The sequence below is a fragment of the Syngnathoides biaculeatus genome, chromosome 23 (assembly GCF_019802595.1).
Source record: "Syngnathoides biaculeatus isolate LvHL_M chromosome 23, ASM1980259v1, whole genome shotgun sequence".
NCBI lineage: Eukaryota > Metazoa > Chordata > Actinopteri > Syngnathiformes > Syngnathidae > Syngnathoides > Syngnathoides biaculeatus.
In genome coordinates, this window is record NC_084662.1 from 2,750,229 (window position 1) to 2,763,789 (window position 13,561).

The window sequence follows — 13,561 nt, forward strand, 5'->3', positions numbered from 1 at the left end:
AGGAAACAGGAACGATGAAGAAGTGATGGGTAAGTACGGCATCCAGGAAAGGAACTTTGAAGGGCAGATGGTGGTGGACTTTGCAAAAAGGATGGAGATGGCTGTAGTGAACACTTATTTCCAAAAGAGGGAGGAACATATAGTGACCTACAAGAGCGGCGGTAGAACCACGCAGGTAGATTATATTTTGTGCAGACGATGTAATCTGAAGGAGGTTACTGACTGTAAAGTAGTGGTAGGGGAGAGTGTAGCTCGACAGCATAGGATGGTAGTATGTAGGATGATTCTGGTGGTGGGTAGGAAGATTAAGAAGACAAAGGTAGAGCAGAGAACCATGTGGTGGAAGCTGAGAAAGGAAGAATGTTATGCGGCCTTCCGAAAGAGGTGAGACAGGCTCTCGATGGACAACCGAAGCTCCTGGAAGACTGGACGACGACAGCCAAGATGATCAGAGAAACAGGCAGGAGAGTACTTGGTGTGTCATCTGGTAGGAAAGGGGAGAAGGAGACTTGGTGGTGGAACCCCAAAATACAGGGAGTCATACAAGGAAAGAGATTAGCGAAGAAGAAGTGGGATACTGAGAGGACTGAGGAGAGGCGAAAGGAGTACATCGAGATGCGACGTAGGGCAAAGGTAGAGGTGGCAAAGGCTAAACAAGAGGCATATGAAGACATGTACACCAGGTTGGACACGAAAGAAGGAGAAAAGGATCTCTACAGGTTGGCCAGACAGAGGGATAGAGATGGGAAGGATGTGCAGAAGGTTAGGGTGATTAAGGATAGAGATGGAAATGTGTTGACTGGTGCCGGTAGTGTGCTAAATAGATGGAAAGAATACTTTGAGAAGTTGATGAATGAAGAAAATGAGAGAGAAGGAAGAGTTGAAGAGGCAAGAGTGAAGGACCAGGAAGTGGAAATGATTACTAAGGGGGAAGTCAGAAAGGCATTACAAAGGATGAAAAATGGGAAGGCAGTTGGTCCTGATGACATACCGGTAGAGGTATGGAAGCAATTTGGAGAGATGGCTGTGGAGTTTTTGACCAACTTATTCAACAGAATACTAGCGGGCGAAAAGATGCCTGAAGAATGGAGGAAAAGTGTTCTAGTTCCCATTTTTAAGAACAAAGGGGATGTTCAGAGCTGTGGGAACTATAGAGGAATAAAGTTGATGAGCCACACAATGAAGTTATGGGAAAGAGTAGTGGAGGCTAGACTCAGGTCAGAAGTAAGTATCTGCGAGCAACAGTATAGTTTCATGCCTAGAAAGAGTACCACAGATGCATTATTTGCCTTGAGGATGCTCGTGGAAAAGTACAGAGAAGGTCAGAAGGAGCTACATTGTGTCTTTGTGGATCTAGAGAAAGCCTATGACAGAGTACCAAGAGAGGAACTGTGGTACTGCATGCGTAAGTCTGGTGTGGCAGAGAAGTATGTTAAAATAGTACAGGACATGTATGATGGCAGCAGAACAATGGTGAGGTGTGCCTTAGGTGTGACAGAGGAATTTAAGGTGGAGGTGGGACTGCATCAGGGATCAGCTCTGAGCCCCTTCCTGTTTGCAGTGGTAATGGATAGGCTGACAGATGAGGTTAGACTGGAATCCCCTTGGACCATGATGTTCGCAGATGATATTGTCATATGCAGTGAAAGCAGGGAGCATGCAGAGGAACAATTGGAAAGATGGAGACATGCACTGGAAAGGAGAGGAATGAAGATTAGCCGAAGTAAAACAGAATATATGTGCGTGAATGAGAAAAGTAGAGGGGGAAGAGTGAGGCTACAGGGAGAAGAGACAGCGAGGGTGGATGACTTCAAATACTTGGGGTCAACAATACAGAGCAATAGAGAGTGTGGTCAGGAAGTGAAGAAACGGGTCCAAGCAGGTTGGAACAGCTGGCGAAAGGTGTCTGGTGTGTTATGTGACAGAAGAGTGTCTGCTAGGATGAAGGGCAAAGTTTACAAAACAGTGGTGAGGCCGGCCATGATGTACGGATTAGAGACAGTGGCACTGAAGAAACAACAGGAATCTGAACTGGAGGTGGCAGAAATGAAGATGTTGAGGTTCTCGCTCGGAGTGACCAGGTTGGATAGGATTAGAAATGAGCTCATTAGAGGGACAGCCAAAGCTGGATGTTTTGGAGACAAGATTCGAGAGAGCAGACTTCGATGGTTTGGACATGTTCAGAGGCGAGAGAGTGAGTATATTGGTAGAAGGATGCTGAGGATGGAGCTCCCAGGCAAAAGAGCGAGAGGAAGACCAAAGAGAAGGTTTATGGATGTGGTGAGGGAAGACATGAGGGCAGTTGGGGTTAGAGAGGAAGATGCAGGAGATAGGCTAAGATGGCAAAAGATGACACGCTGTGGCGACCCCTAACGGGACAAGCCGAAAGGAAAAGAAGATATTGCGTACATTTTGAAAACAGAGTAACATTTATTTATACATGTACTAGATATATTTCATTCATAATACAATTTATAAAACGTGCACGTTAAAATTGGTGATTATCCTTTGATCATACTTACATACTTGCAGCCCCCGGCTATTTTTCAGTCTTTTTTCATTCAGTCAAATCACATATGCCTGAATGTTGTTACATAGTGGTAAACATGACGCTTTCCCAGCTGTGGTGTGTTGCAGTCATGAAATTCCAAATTAATCATTTACGGAAAAAAAGTTTAGCGGTTTGAACATTAAGCATGTTGTCATTGTAGTGTATTCAATTAAATATAGTTGGAACATGATTTGCAAATTATTTCTGTTTTTAACACAACGTCCAACTTCATTGCATATGAATTTGCATAATTTAACCCAAAAATATATACATATATTAAAGCCCGACTGACATGAAGAGCTTTATTTTTAGTATGGTTTTTAATTTAAAAAAAAAAACAAAACCTGCTGGAAGGTAGCTCTTTGTTCCTTCGTGTTAGCCAAAATGCTGGGTCGTTGTGTTGCTGGATATTGTTCGAACACTCGGGAGGATGGATTTACTCTTCATACTTTTCAAAAAGACCCAATTCGTCGTGAAAAATAGATTGCACAGGTGCAAAGGACGAGTGCTTCAAGTAGGTGTGTATAGAGCTTGTGCACGTGATCTCACCATTTTCACGGCGGTCAAAGAGAGCTGCCGGAGGAGAATATTTACAATGCCCAAGACCTGTTATGCTGTTGGTTGTCAAAAGAGATGTAACAGATTTTCAAAGAGATCATTCTATAACATGCAAGATGAAAAGACCAGAAAAGAGCGATTGATTTTGGCAATTAAACATAATGGATGGTGCCCAACCAAATACACATGCCTGTGTAGTGAAAACTTCATTTCAGGTAGGAATTATTCTTTTCAATCTCAAATTACCAAGAAGTATTTATAATGCCAAATTGATTCATTTGAGTACAATGCGTATTTAAAAAGCGAAAATAAACCTGTCGCAAAGAGTTTTACGTGTGGCAGCGATACACGTCCGTGTACGGAGGAGCTGACTTGAAGTCCCCCCCCCCCCCAATGATAGTTAATGAATGCGAGTTTCTGTTAAACCAGGGGTCATTTATTTAAATATTGGTATTTGTATTGAAAAACTCCGAGTGGTTTCATCACTTTGTGGGATTTATTCCTGATTGAGAACAGATCCAGCAACGAAGTATTTGTATGTGTCCAGACTTTTATACGCTTTCAAACGTTTCTGTGTAAATCTCGACGAGTTACCCACCAGATACATCTGTATATCCAGTTGTCCAAGACAAGCGGAAGCGAATTAACAGTCCAATTTCTTATCGATGAAAACATCGGCTTTGGCATTAAATATGGGTCCTGGAGGAAGACGAATTATGAGTTTTATCCCAAGTACACAATCCCTACTGTGAAGCATGGAGGTAGTGGCATCATGGTTTGGGGTGTTTTTCTGTACATGGGACAGGACGACTCCACTGTATTAAGGAGAGGATGACCACGGCCATGTATTGTGAGATTTTGAGGAACAACCTCTTTCCCTCAGTCAGAGAATTGAAGATGGGTCGTGGTTGGATCTTTCAACATGACAATGACCTGAAGCACACAGCCAGGAAAACCAAGGAGCGGCTCTCTAGAAGCATATCAAGGTTTTGGCGTGGCCTAGCCAGTCTTCAGACCTAAACTTAATAGAAAATCTTTGGAGGGAGCTGAAACCTCCATGTTTCTCAGTGACAGCCCCAAAACCTGTCTGATCTAGAGAAGATCTGTGCGGAGGAGTTTGCCATAATCCTTGTGTGTCTGCAAACCTGGTGAACAACTACAGGAAAAATTTGACCTCTGTAATTGCAAAGAATGGCTACTGTACCAAATATTAACATTGGTTTTCTCTTCTTCTTTTCCTTTCGGCTTGTCCCGTTAGGGGTCGCCACAGCGTGTCATCTTTTTCCATCTTAGCCTATCTTCTGCATTATCCTCTCTAACCCCAACTGCCCTCATGTCTTCCCTCACCACATCCATAAACCTTGACTTTGGTCTTCTTCTCGCTCTTTTCCTGGCAGCTCCATCCTCAGCACCCTCCCACCAATATACTCACTCTCTCACCTCTGAACATATCCAAACCATCGAAGTCTGCTCTCTCGAGTCTTGTCTCCAAAACATCCAACTTTGGCTGTCCTTCTAATGAAGTCATGTCTAATCCTATCCAACCTGCTCACTCCAAGCGAGAACCTCAACATCTTCATTTCTGCTACTTCCAGTTCTGCTTCCTGTTGTTTCTTCAGTGCCACCGTCTCTAATTCGTACATCATGGCCGGCCTCACCACTGTTTTGTAAACAGTCACATAACACACCAGACACCTTCCGTCAGCTTTTTCAACCTGCTTGGACCCGTTTCTTCACTTCCTTACCACACTCACCGTTGCTCTGGATTGTTGACCCTGAATATTTGACCCTCGCTATCTCTTTTCCCTGTAGCCTCACTCTTCCCCCTCCACCTTTCTCAATCACGCACATATATTCTGTTTTACTTCAGCTCATCTTCATTTTTCTCCTTTCCAGTGCATGTCTCCATCTTTCTAATTGTTCCTCTGCATGATCCCTGCTTTCACTGCATATCACAATATCATCTGCGAACATCATGGTCCAAGGGGATTCCAGTCTGCCAACTGTCAGCCTATCCATTTCCACTACAAACAGGAAGGGGCTCAGAGCTGATTCCTGATGCAGTCCCACCTCTACCTTAAATTCTTCTGACACGCCAATGATACATCTCACCACTGTTCTGCTGCCATCATACATGTCCTGTACTATTTTAACATACTCCTCTGCCACACCAGACTTACGCATGCAGTACCACAGTTCCTCTCTTGGTACTCTGTCATAGGGTTTTTCTAGATCCTCAAAGACACAATGTAGCTCCTTCTAACCTCTGTACTTTTCCACTAGCATCTGTGGTACTCTTTCTAGGCATGAAGCCATACTGTTGCTCGCAGATACTTACTTCTGTCCCGAGTCTAGCCTCCACTACTCTTTCCCAAAACTTCATTGTGTAGCTCATCAACTTTATTCCTCTACAATTCCCACAGCTCTGAACATCGCCATGGGAACTAGAACACTTTTCCTCCATGCTTCAGGCATCTTTTCGCCGACTAGTATTCTGTTGAATAAGTTGGTCAAAAACTCCACAGCCATCTCTCCAAATTGCTTCTATACCTCCACCGGTATGTCATCAGGACCAACTGCCTTTCCATTTTTCATCCTTTTGTAGTGCCTTTCTGACTTCCCCCTTACTAATCATTGCCACTTCATGGTCCTTCACACTTGCCTCTTCAACTCTTCCTTCTCTCTCATTTTCTTCATTCATCAACTTCTCAAAGTATTCTTTCCATCTATTTAGCACACTACTGGCACCAGTCAACACATTTCCATATCTATCCTTAATCACCCTTACCTGCTGCACATCCTTCCCATCTCTATCTCTCTGTCTGGCCAACCTGTAGAGATCCTTTTCTCCTTTTTTCGTGTCCAACCTGGTGTCCATGTCGTCATATGCCTCTTGTTTCGCCTTTGCCACCTCTACCTTTTCCCTACGTCGCATCTCGATGAACTCCTTTCGCCTCTCCTCAGTCCTCTCAGTGTCCCACTTCTTCTTCGCTAATCTCTTTCCTTGTATGACTCCCTGTATTTTGGGGTTCCACTACCAAGTCTCCTTCTCCCCTTTCCTACCAAAAGACACACCAAGTACTCTCCTGCCTGTCTCTCTGATTACCTTGTCTGTCGTAGTCCAGTCTTCGGGGAGCTTCTGCTGTCCGAGAGCCTGTCTCACCTCTTTCAGAAAGGCCGCACAACATTCTTCCTTTCTTAGCTTCCAACACTGTCTTCTTAATCTTCTTACCCACCACCAGAGTCATCCTACACACCACCATCCTATGCTGTTGAGCTACACTCTCCCCTACCACTACTTTACAGTCAGTAATCTCCTTCAGATTACATCGTCTGCACAAAATATAATCCACCTGAGTGCTTCTACCTCCGCTCTTGTAGGTCACTATATGTTCCTCCCTCTTCTGGAAATAAGTGTTCACTACAGCCATCTCCATCCTTTTTGCAAAGTCCACCACCATCTGTCCCTCAAAGTTCCTTTCCTGGATGCCTTACTTACCCATCACTTCTTCATCGCCCCTGTTTCTTTTACCAATATGTCCATTACAATCTGCACCAATCACAAATCTCTCGCTGTCTGGGATGCTCAGAAGTACTTCATCTAGTTCCTTCCAGAATTTCTCTTTCAACTCTAGGTCACATCCTACCTGTGGGGCATAGCGGCTAACCACATTATACATAACACCCTCAATTTCAAATTTTAGTCTCATCACTCGATCTGATACTCTTTTCACCTCCAAGACATTCTTAGCCAGCTCTTCCTTTTAAAATAACCCTACTCCATTTCTCTTCCCATCTACTCGGTGGTAGAATAATTTAAACCCTGCTCCTAAACTTTTAGCCTCACAACCTTTCCACCTGCTCTCTTGGATGCACAGAATATCAACCTTTCTCCTAATCATCATGTCAACCAACTCCTGAGCTTTTCCTGTCATAGTCCCAACATTCAAACTTCCGACACTCAGTTGTAGGCTCTGTGCATTTCTCTTTTTCTTCTGACGATGGATCCGGTTTCCTCCTCTTCTTTGTCTTCGACCCACAGTAGCTGAATTTCCACCGACGCCCTGCAGGTTAGCAGTGCCGGGGGCGGGCGTTGTTAACCCGGGCCACGACCGATCCGGTATGGGATTCTTTAGATGAACGCTCATATTTGTTTGGCACTATTTTTACGGTGGATGCCCTTCTTGACGCAACCCTCTGCATTTATCCGGGCTTGGGACCGCCTACAGATTGCACTGGTTTGTGCCCCTATAGGGCTGCATTATTAACATTTAAATAAATAAATCGTTAAAACATTTATACATTGTGATTTCTGGATTTTTCTTTGTAGATTATCTCTCTTATAGTGGACATGCACCTAAAATGAATATTTTAGACACCTTCATGATTTCTAAGTGGGAGAACTTGCAATATAGCAGGATATTCAAACACTTATTTTCTTCATTGTATTACATATGTTTTTACTTTGGTAGGAAAATTACTCAAAAGGACACACCACTCAAAGTTTAGGACTTGCAACTTGACTCAGGACTTCCATGTCTTGACTTGAGACTTGACTTTGGAATTGCCAGTCTCGATTTGGGACTTAAAAGCAAAGACTCAAGACTTATTACTTGCAAAGCAGCTACTCGGTCCCACTCCTCATAATAATAATTATCATTATTTTTACAAGTTTTATTTTTCAAATTTTTATATTTGTTGATAAATCAAGCGAAATCTCAATTGCCCAATGGCACAATATTAAGAAAAATTAATGACTGAATCACACGTTTCTCTTTTTAATGGGTCCTTTAATAAATCATTCCACACCTTTCATCCTCATCAAAATTTATTTCAATGCTAACCCGGATAATTGTAATTAAAATTTTGTTATTCATTCTTTGATATAGAAAGTCACAGTTGGGATTTGGAAAAAAATTTTTTTGTTACTTTCCCTCTAATTCTGGTCTGTGTGGAATGAGCCATACAGATTGCATAAAAAAGGGGACTCGTTATACTTTCTGTGCAGGCCCTTTGTTTGAAGTTCAGATTTATTTTGGGCGATAAACCGTGTAATTTGGTAGCCAAAAATTATAGACCGATTTATTTATTTTATTCCCCAGGTTTTCCATATGAACGCTTGATATAAACCGCAAATGATTGACAGAAGGTACAATAGTATCACTAAAACCTAATTCCAGACAGCATACATGATGAAATTACAAAAATGAACATTTTTCTTCTCAAGGCTTGGGAGCAGCAGGATCGGATGTCCCAGTTCTGAGCATCCAACTGATCATCACCAGGATCATATTGAAGAAACCACCGATTTCAGCAAAACACAATCGAACGTACCAAAGAACTCCCAGAGTGCTGTTGAGCTGGAGAGTGGTTTGGATTGGTTTTACTCCATCATGCCTTCTCGATCATCAGAAGAAATTACGTCTCCAGTATTCTCATCAACTCAACTGGACAGTAATCAGAAACCACACTCCAATTCGTCAACTAACATCAGCTCTCCATTAAACCAAAATCTTATTTCAAATACTGGTGAGATAGTCATCTTTACTGCTGAGGAAAGTGGAATAATTGGACAAAATTGCCCTGAAGCTCAAGAGAATCAAAAGAGATCTGACAAACATCACGCACAGCCAACAGGGAGTGTGATTCGGAAAGTCTCGAGAAATGTACGAGAGAGAAGAGTCAAGGAGGTGCAGCGTAAAGTCCAGCAAGCTGATGGAGGGTTTGGAATTGGAGAAAGTGTGGTCTCTGGGAATGATGCAAGTAAAGATGCTTGTGTGTTCGATATAACTAACAATACAGACGTGCATAACAAAATCGAGGTTAATAAAGGGTGTCACACAGCAACTAAAATCATTAGCACTGTGCTACAAGATAAGAGGGAAGCTGCAGTTGAAACAGATGAAAATATTCTCAGACCCTCAGATTTTACATTTATACAAAGGAAGATGAGACCGTTAGTCCACAATGGCAGCAACCATTCGGATGTAAGCACACCCAAATGTGACCTTGACAGGAGAACTCGTACAAACACAGCAGGCATTCAACAGAAGGCTGGCAATTGTGATAAGGCTAGTCATGCAATTACAGAAAATAAAGATAGAAGTAAAACACCCAAAAACTACAAAAGTCTTGAAGGTAGAGGTATGAAAAAACAGGTGGATAACGAGAAGCCTGCCCAAACTGGTTGTAGAATAAAGCAGAGAGATGACAGACAGAGCTTGTGTCAAGATATTGCTGGGAATAAAGATTTTTTTACACCTTTAAAACCTCCTACTCCAACCACCGCAAAATCAACAATTACCCCATCAACTCTAGCTCAACTCTCAGGATTCTCTTTCAGTGTCACAACTGAACCTACATCTAGGCTACAGACTGACCAAAAAAAGAATCATGAAGCTATGGTGGGCAGCAAGCTAAACCGTGCATACTCTTCGCAAAAATCTGAGCATCTACACATTTTGGAACATGGCCCACCGCCAATTGCTAAAAGAATGTCCAATTATAGTATAAAAATAACAGAACCTACTAATGGTGGACTACATGGTATAAAAATTGTTGAAGCTAGGCCCCCAATATTTAAAAATCCTGGCCAAATTAAGAGAAATTGTTTTGAACTCAACCCTCCAAGAAGTGCTCCCTGTGGTTCAAAAGCGGTCTTTGTCAACACATCTCTGTTTGGCTCTTGTGAATTAAATGATGACATTCTTGACACTGACTGGGACAAAGAGGTAGCAAAGAAAGCCAGAGTTTGATATTATGGTGAGCAGCACTTGTCTAAAGTAAACAAAAAAAGGACAAGATTATTTTTTTGTAAATTAATGCAGTAGTTGGTCACTAGATGGAAACCTTAAATCACTGTAAATCTTGACTGTTCCAATATTGTTGTTTTACATAGCCCATGTGTCTTCTTTTTAATTGTACCTGTCTGTCCTCTTCCAGTCGACTTATTTACTTTAATGCAAGTTCACTGATATTGTACTCTAAAATTTGAATCTTTTCCACTTCTGCACAAAGGCTGGTTTTCCGAAGAATTGAAGTATGCAGCAATGTATTTTATACCCTCAGTGTCCCAAAGCTGTGTGTTAATATAGGTGAAATGATTAGTTACTTTAAGTATCTTGAAGTCGATCTTAATTTATCCGATAAACGCCCAGTGTAAAGCTCGGCCTGTAATTTTCAAACAAAGAATTGACCTTCTGTATATACACGTTATATAGAAGCCACAGTGGAAGGATTGACTGGGCCATCACTGTGGAGCAATGTTGACAGTGGTGAAATAATTGGATTTGGATAGTTTTATTACATCAAAAGATATCACACAGTCCTGTAAAATGGCAGTAATTAGGGTTTTCTTTAACACAAGGGAGATTATGGACTGGGATTAAGTGTACATTACGGTATATATTGCAACCACTAATGTGATGCACACAGTGAAATCTGTCAAACTGTGCCTGAAAATGCTCTTTAAAATAGAACTGTGATGATGTTTTTATGTAAAGGTATACTTTCTCTTCCCCTACAGTGACTCCTATCAAACTTCATATTTGAAAGATTTCACAGGATAGTTTAGAGGTCACAAGATAATGGATTTTCATAATGATTGCTTAATTTAATTGCCAAATGCATGGGTTTACACTGTGGTACATTTTTGGAATCAAGTTTGAAATTTGCAAAACAAGTGCTTAACTCTTAAAAACAGCAAAACACTAACCATTAACTGCAAAAGTCAGTCTTTTGCTGAAAATCCTTTGTTCACCCCTCAAAATGAAATATTAGCTCCAATGAACATGTGTGTACCATCAGAATAACAAGTTTGTGTCATTTTACAAATAAGAAATTGCCTTGTTGTTATCAACGTGAGTACTCTTGAGGGATGTTCAGATGAAAATGTTGACTAGTTTTGAGCTATTTTAAATTGTAGGTTATTTAAAATTAAATTGTGAGGCATTCATGGCAAGCAATTAGAGAGGATTCAAAAGTATCCTTTTATTGTTTGTATTGTAATTTGTTGACATGCCTCATCCTGTTACAAAGAGAGGAAAAGACATCATTGTGTGTGTGTGTGGGGGGGGGGGCACCTCCACTAAGCTAGTGAATTAGAATGAGGTCTACAAATGGGCCTCTTACATTAGTTCATCAGGAAGATGCATTTGTTCTGAGCATCTCCTGGTTCTTCCTCTGTTTTTCCTCCCAACTCCCTCGCCAAACAACAAACCTTTTTCTCATTTTCTTTGGCTGTAGACCCCATCCAATTCCTTGTCCGTCCATTGTCAGACAATGTAACAGTGTTTTACTCCATCTATATGGTGCTTGCCAGGTGACGGTTAAACTGTTTGTTTAGTGGTTGATCTAATGCTCGACACATTTCCCTTTGTTAGAGAAAGTCAAGATTCACCTGTTTGATTAAAAGGTATCACACAATTCAATTGACTTGACATATGACTTTTTTTTCAACTATTTTCCATTTCTAAACCTATGCAATTAACTATTGCCTAAATGTGGGGGTTGAGAATATTCAACAGGGCACCCCTATAAAACATTTTGATCAACACGACATAAGCAATTTATGTTGGAAACATCTGAGAATTATACATCATTTGCATGGATTTAGCCCATTTGCAACTTGTTCAAAGAAATGAAAAACTACTTTTTTGATATGCACAAATCCCACAATGTGAATCAATGTTTTAAATGTGTATTGCATTGAGTTAAAAAAAAAAGTCCCAAGAGGCCGTCCAAGGTACTTTTTAAAAAAAATATATATATTTTTTTATTTTTAGGGCTGGGTGGGATCGTTAGTTCTCACTATAGTTTATTCCTGGAGGAAAAAAAAGTATGGCGAGGTACTGCTGTATCAAAATTAATTGTCTTCTCCGGAAATTAGGAGTGTTAGTGTTTTTTTTTTTTTTTAAATCCAATCCATTCTTTTTATTGTGTCTCAATACCAGAGGTGACCAGGTGTGACATTTACACGATTACATTTACTCAAGTAACATTTACCATAAACTGAACTTGTCAGAGTACTTTAAATGTACTTTTTACTTTTACGTGTTTGGATCAATACTTTTATGCCTTTACAAAGATCTACATCCTGTTCACTACCTTTATCGATTACTACGTGTGCATCTATTTTTAGACTCCCATCTTTGACTTCTGCATAGGGTGCCCATTGCGTCAGTAAAATGACACAAGGCAGTCAGTCGATGGCACAGATAACTTTGAACCCCAAAATGACTAATTTAGGGGATAAAAAAAAAAGTCATGGAAAGTGATGGACACGGCAGCTCTTGAGTGTTTGAGTTATTCAAAAGTTCTTTTAAAATATTAAATAAATAATTCACGTGCTTCTGCTTTCATTTAATGATCCATCCTTGATGTTCACATTCACTCAAGACATTTACCAAAGGAAAATGCATTGTCACTTACTGAAACCACAAAAGGTGCGGCGATTCAAAAAAAAAAAAAAAAAAAATCTAAACATTCACTTTCTCTCAAGCTCTCGAAACACCGTGCTTTGGTTGTGATTTGTAAACTTGCATATAATAAGCTAAGCTACCAAATATCCAATTAAGTCCAGCTAAGCTCTTGCAGGCCAGTGAGACTTTTCTGCATTCCTCTATGGACAGCATCACGAACACCAGAACCCCCCACCTGGGCTTCCTACTCACTCATTATGATTAATATTATGAAATTAAAACTTTAATCGCATTAGAAACCGGGAATCATCTATAAGCATGTATCTTTCTGTCGGCTTGTCCTGTTAGGGGTCGCCACAGCGTGTCATCTTTTTGCATGTCAACCAATCTCCAGCATCTTCCGCTCTGAACACCAACTGCCCTCATGTCTTCCCTCACAACATACATTACCTTCTATTTGGTGTTCCTCAAGCTCTTTTGCCAGGCGGTTCCATCCTCAGCACCCTTCGAGCAATATACTCACTCTCTCGCCTCTGGACAATGTATCTCCTTCTAACATCTGTACTTTTCCATTTGCATCCTCAAGGCAAATAATGCATTTGTGGTACTCTTGCTAGGCATAAAACCGTACTGTTGCTCGCAGATACTTCTGTCCTGAGTTTAGCCTCCACTACTCTTTCCCATAACTTCATTGTTTGGCTCATCAGCCTTATTCCTCTATAATTCCAACAGCTCTACAAATGGCCTTTGTTCTTAAAAATGGAAACTAGCACACTTGTCCTCCATTCCATTTTCTGGCCCGCTGGTATTCTGTTGAATAAGTTGATCAAAAACTCCACAGCCACCTCTCCAAATTGCTTTCATACCTCAACAGGTATATCATCAGGACCAACTCCCTTTCCATTTTTCACCTCTTCAGTGACTTTCTAACTTCCCTCTTACTAATCATTGCCACTTCATGGTCCTTCACACTTGCCTCTTCTAGTCTTCCTTCTCTCTCATTTTCTTCATTCATCAACTTCTAGTATTCTTT

The 13,561-nt window shown here is 41.0% G+C and overlaps 1 protein-coding gene across 9 annotated transcripts in view; it reads left to right on the plus strand.

The window, feature by feature from the left end:
- Positions 1-11,544, plus strand: part of mcm9 (minichromosome maintenance 9 homologous recombination repair factor) — a 37,857-nt gene extending 26,313 nt beyond the window's left edge. For 2 of the 9 annotated variants that reach the window (XM_061812416.1, XM_061812415.1), the window contains exon 15: positions 8,337-11,539. In XM_061812416.1, the coding sequence (XP_061668400.1) occupies positions 8,337-9,864 (1,528 nt within the window). In that variant the 3' untranslated portion in view covers positions 9,865-11,539. Of the gene's footprint in view, positions 1-8,211; positions 8,259-8,336 lie in introns of all 9 variants that reach the window. The other 7 variants (XM_061812417.1, XM_061812418.1, XM_061812423.1 and 4 more) reach the window with 6 other exon arrangements.
- The last annotated feature ends 2,017 nt before the right edge of the window (positions 11,545-13,561 follow it).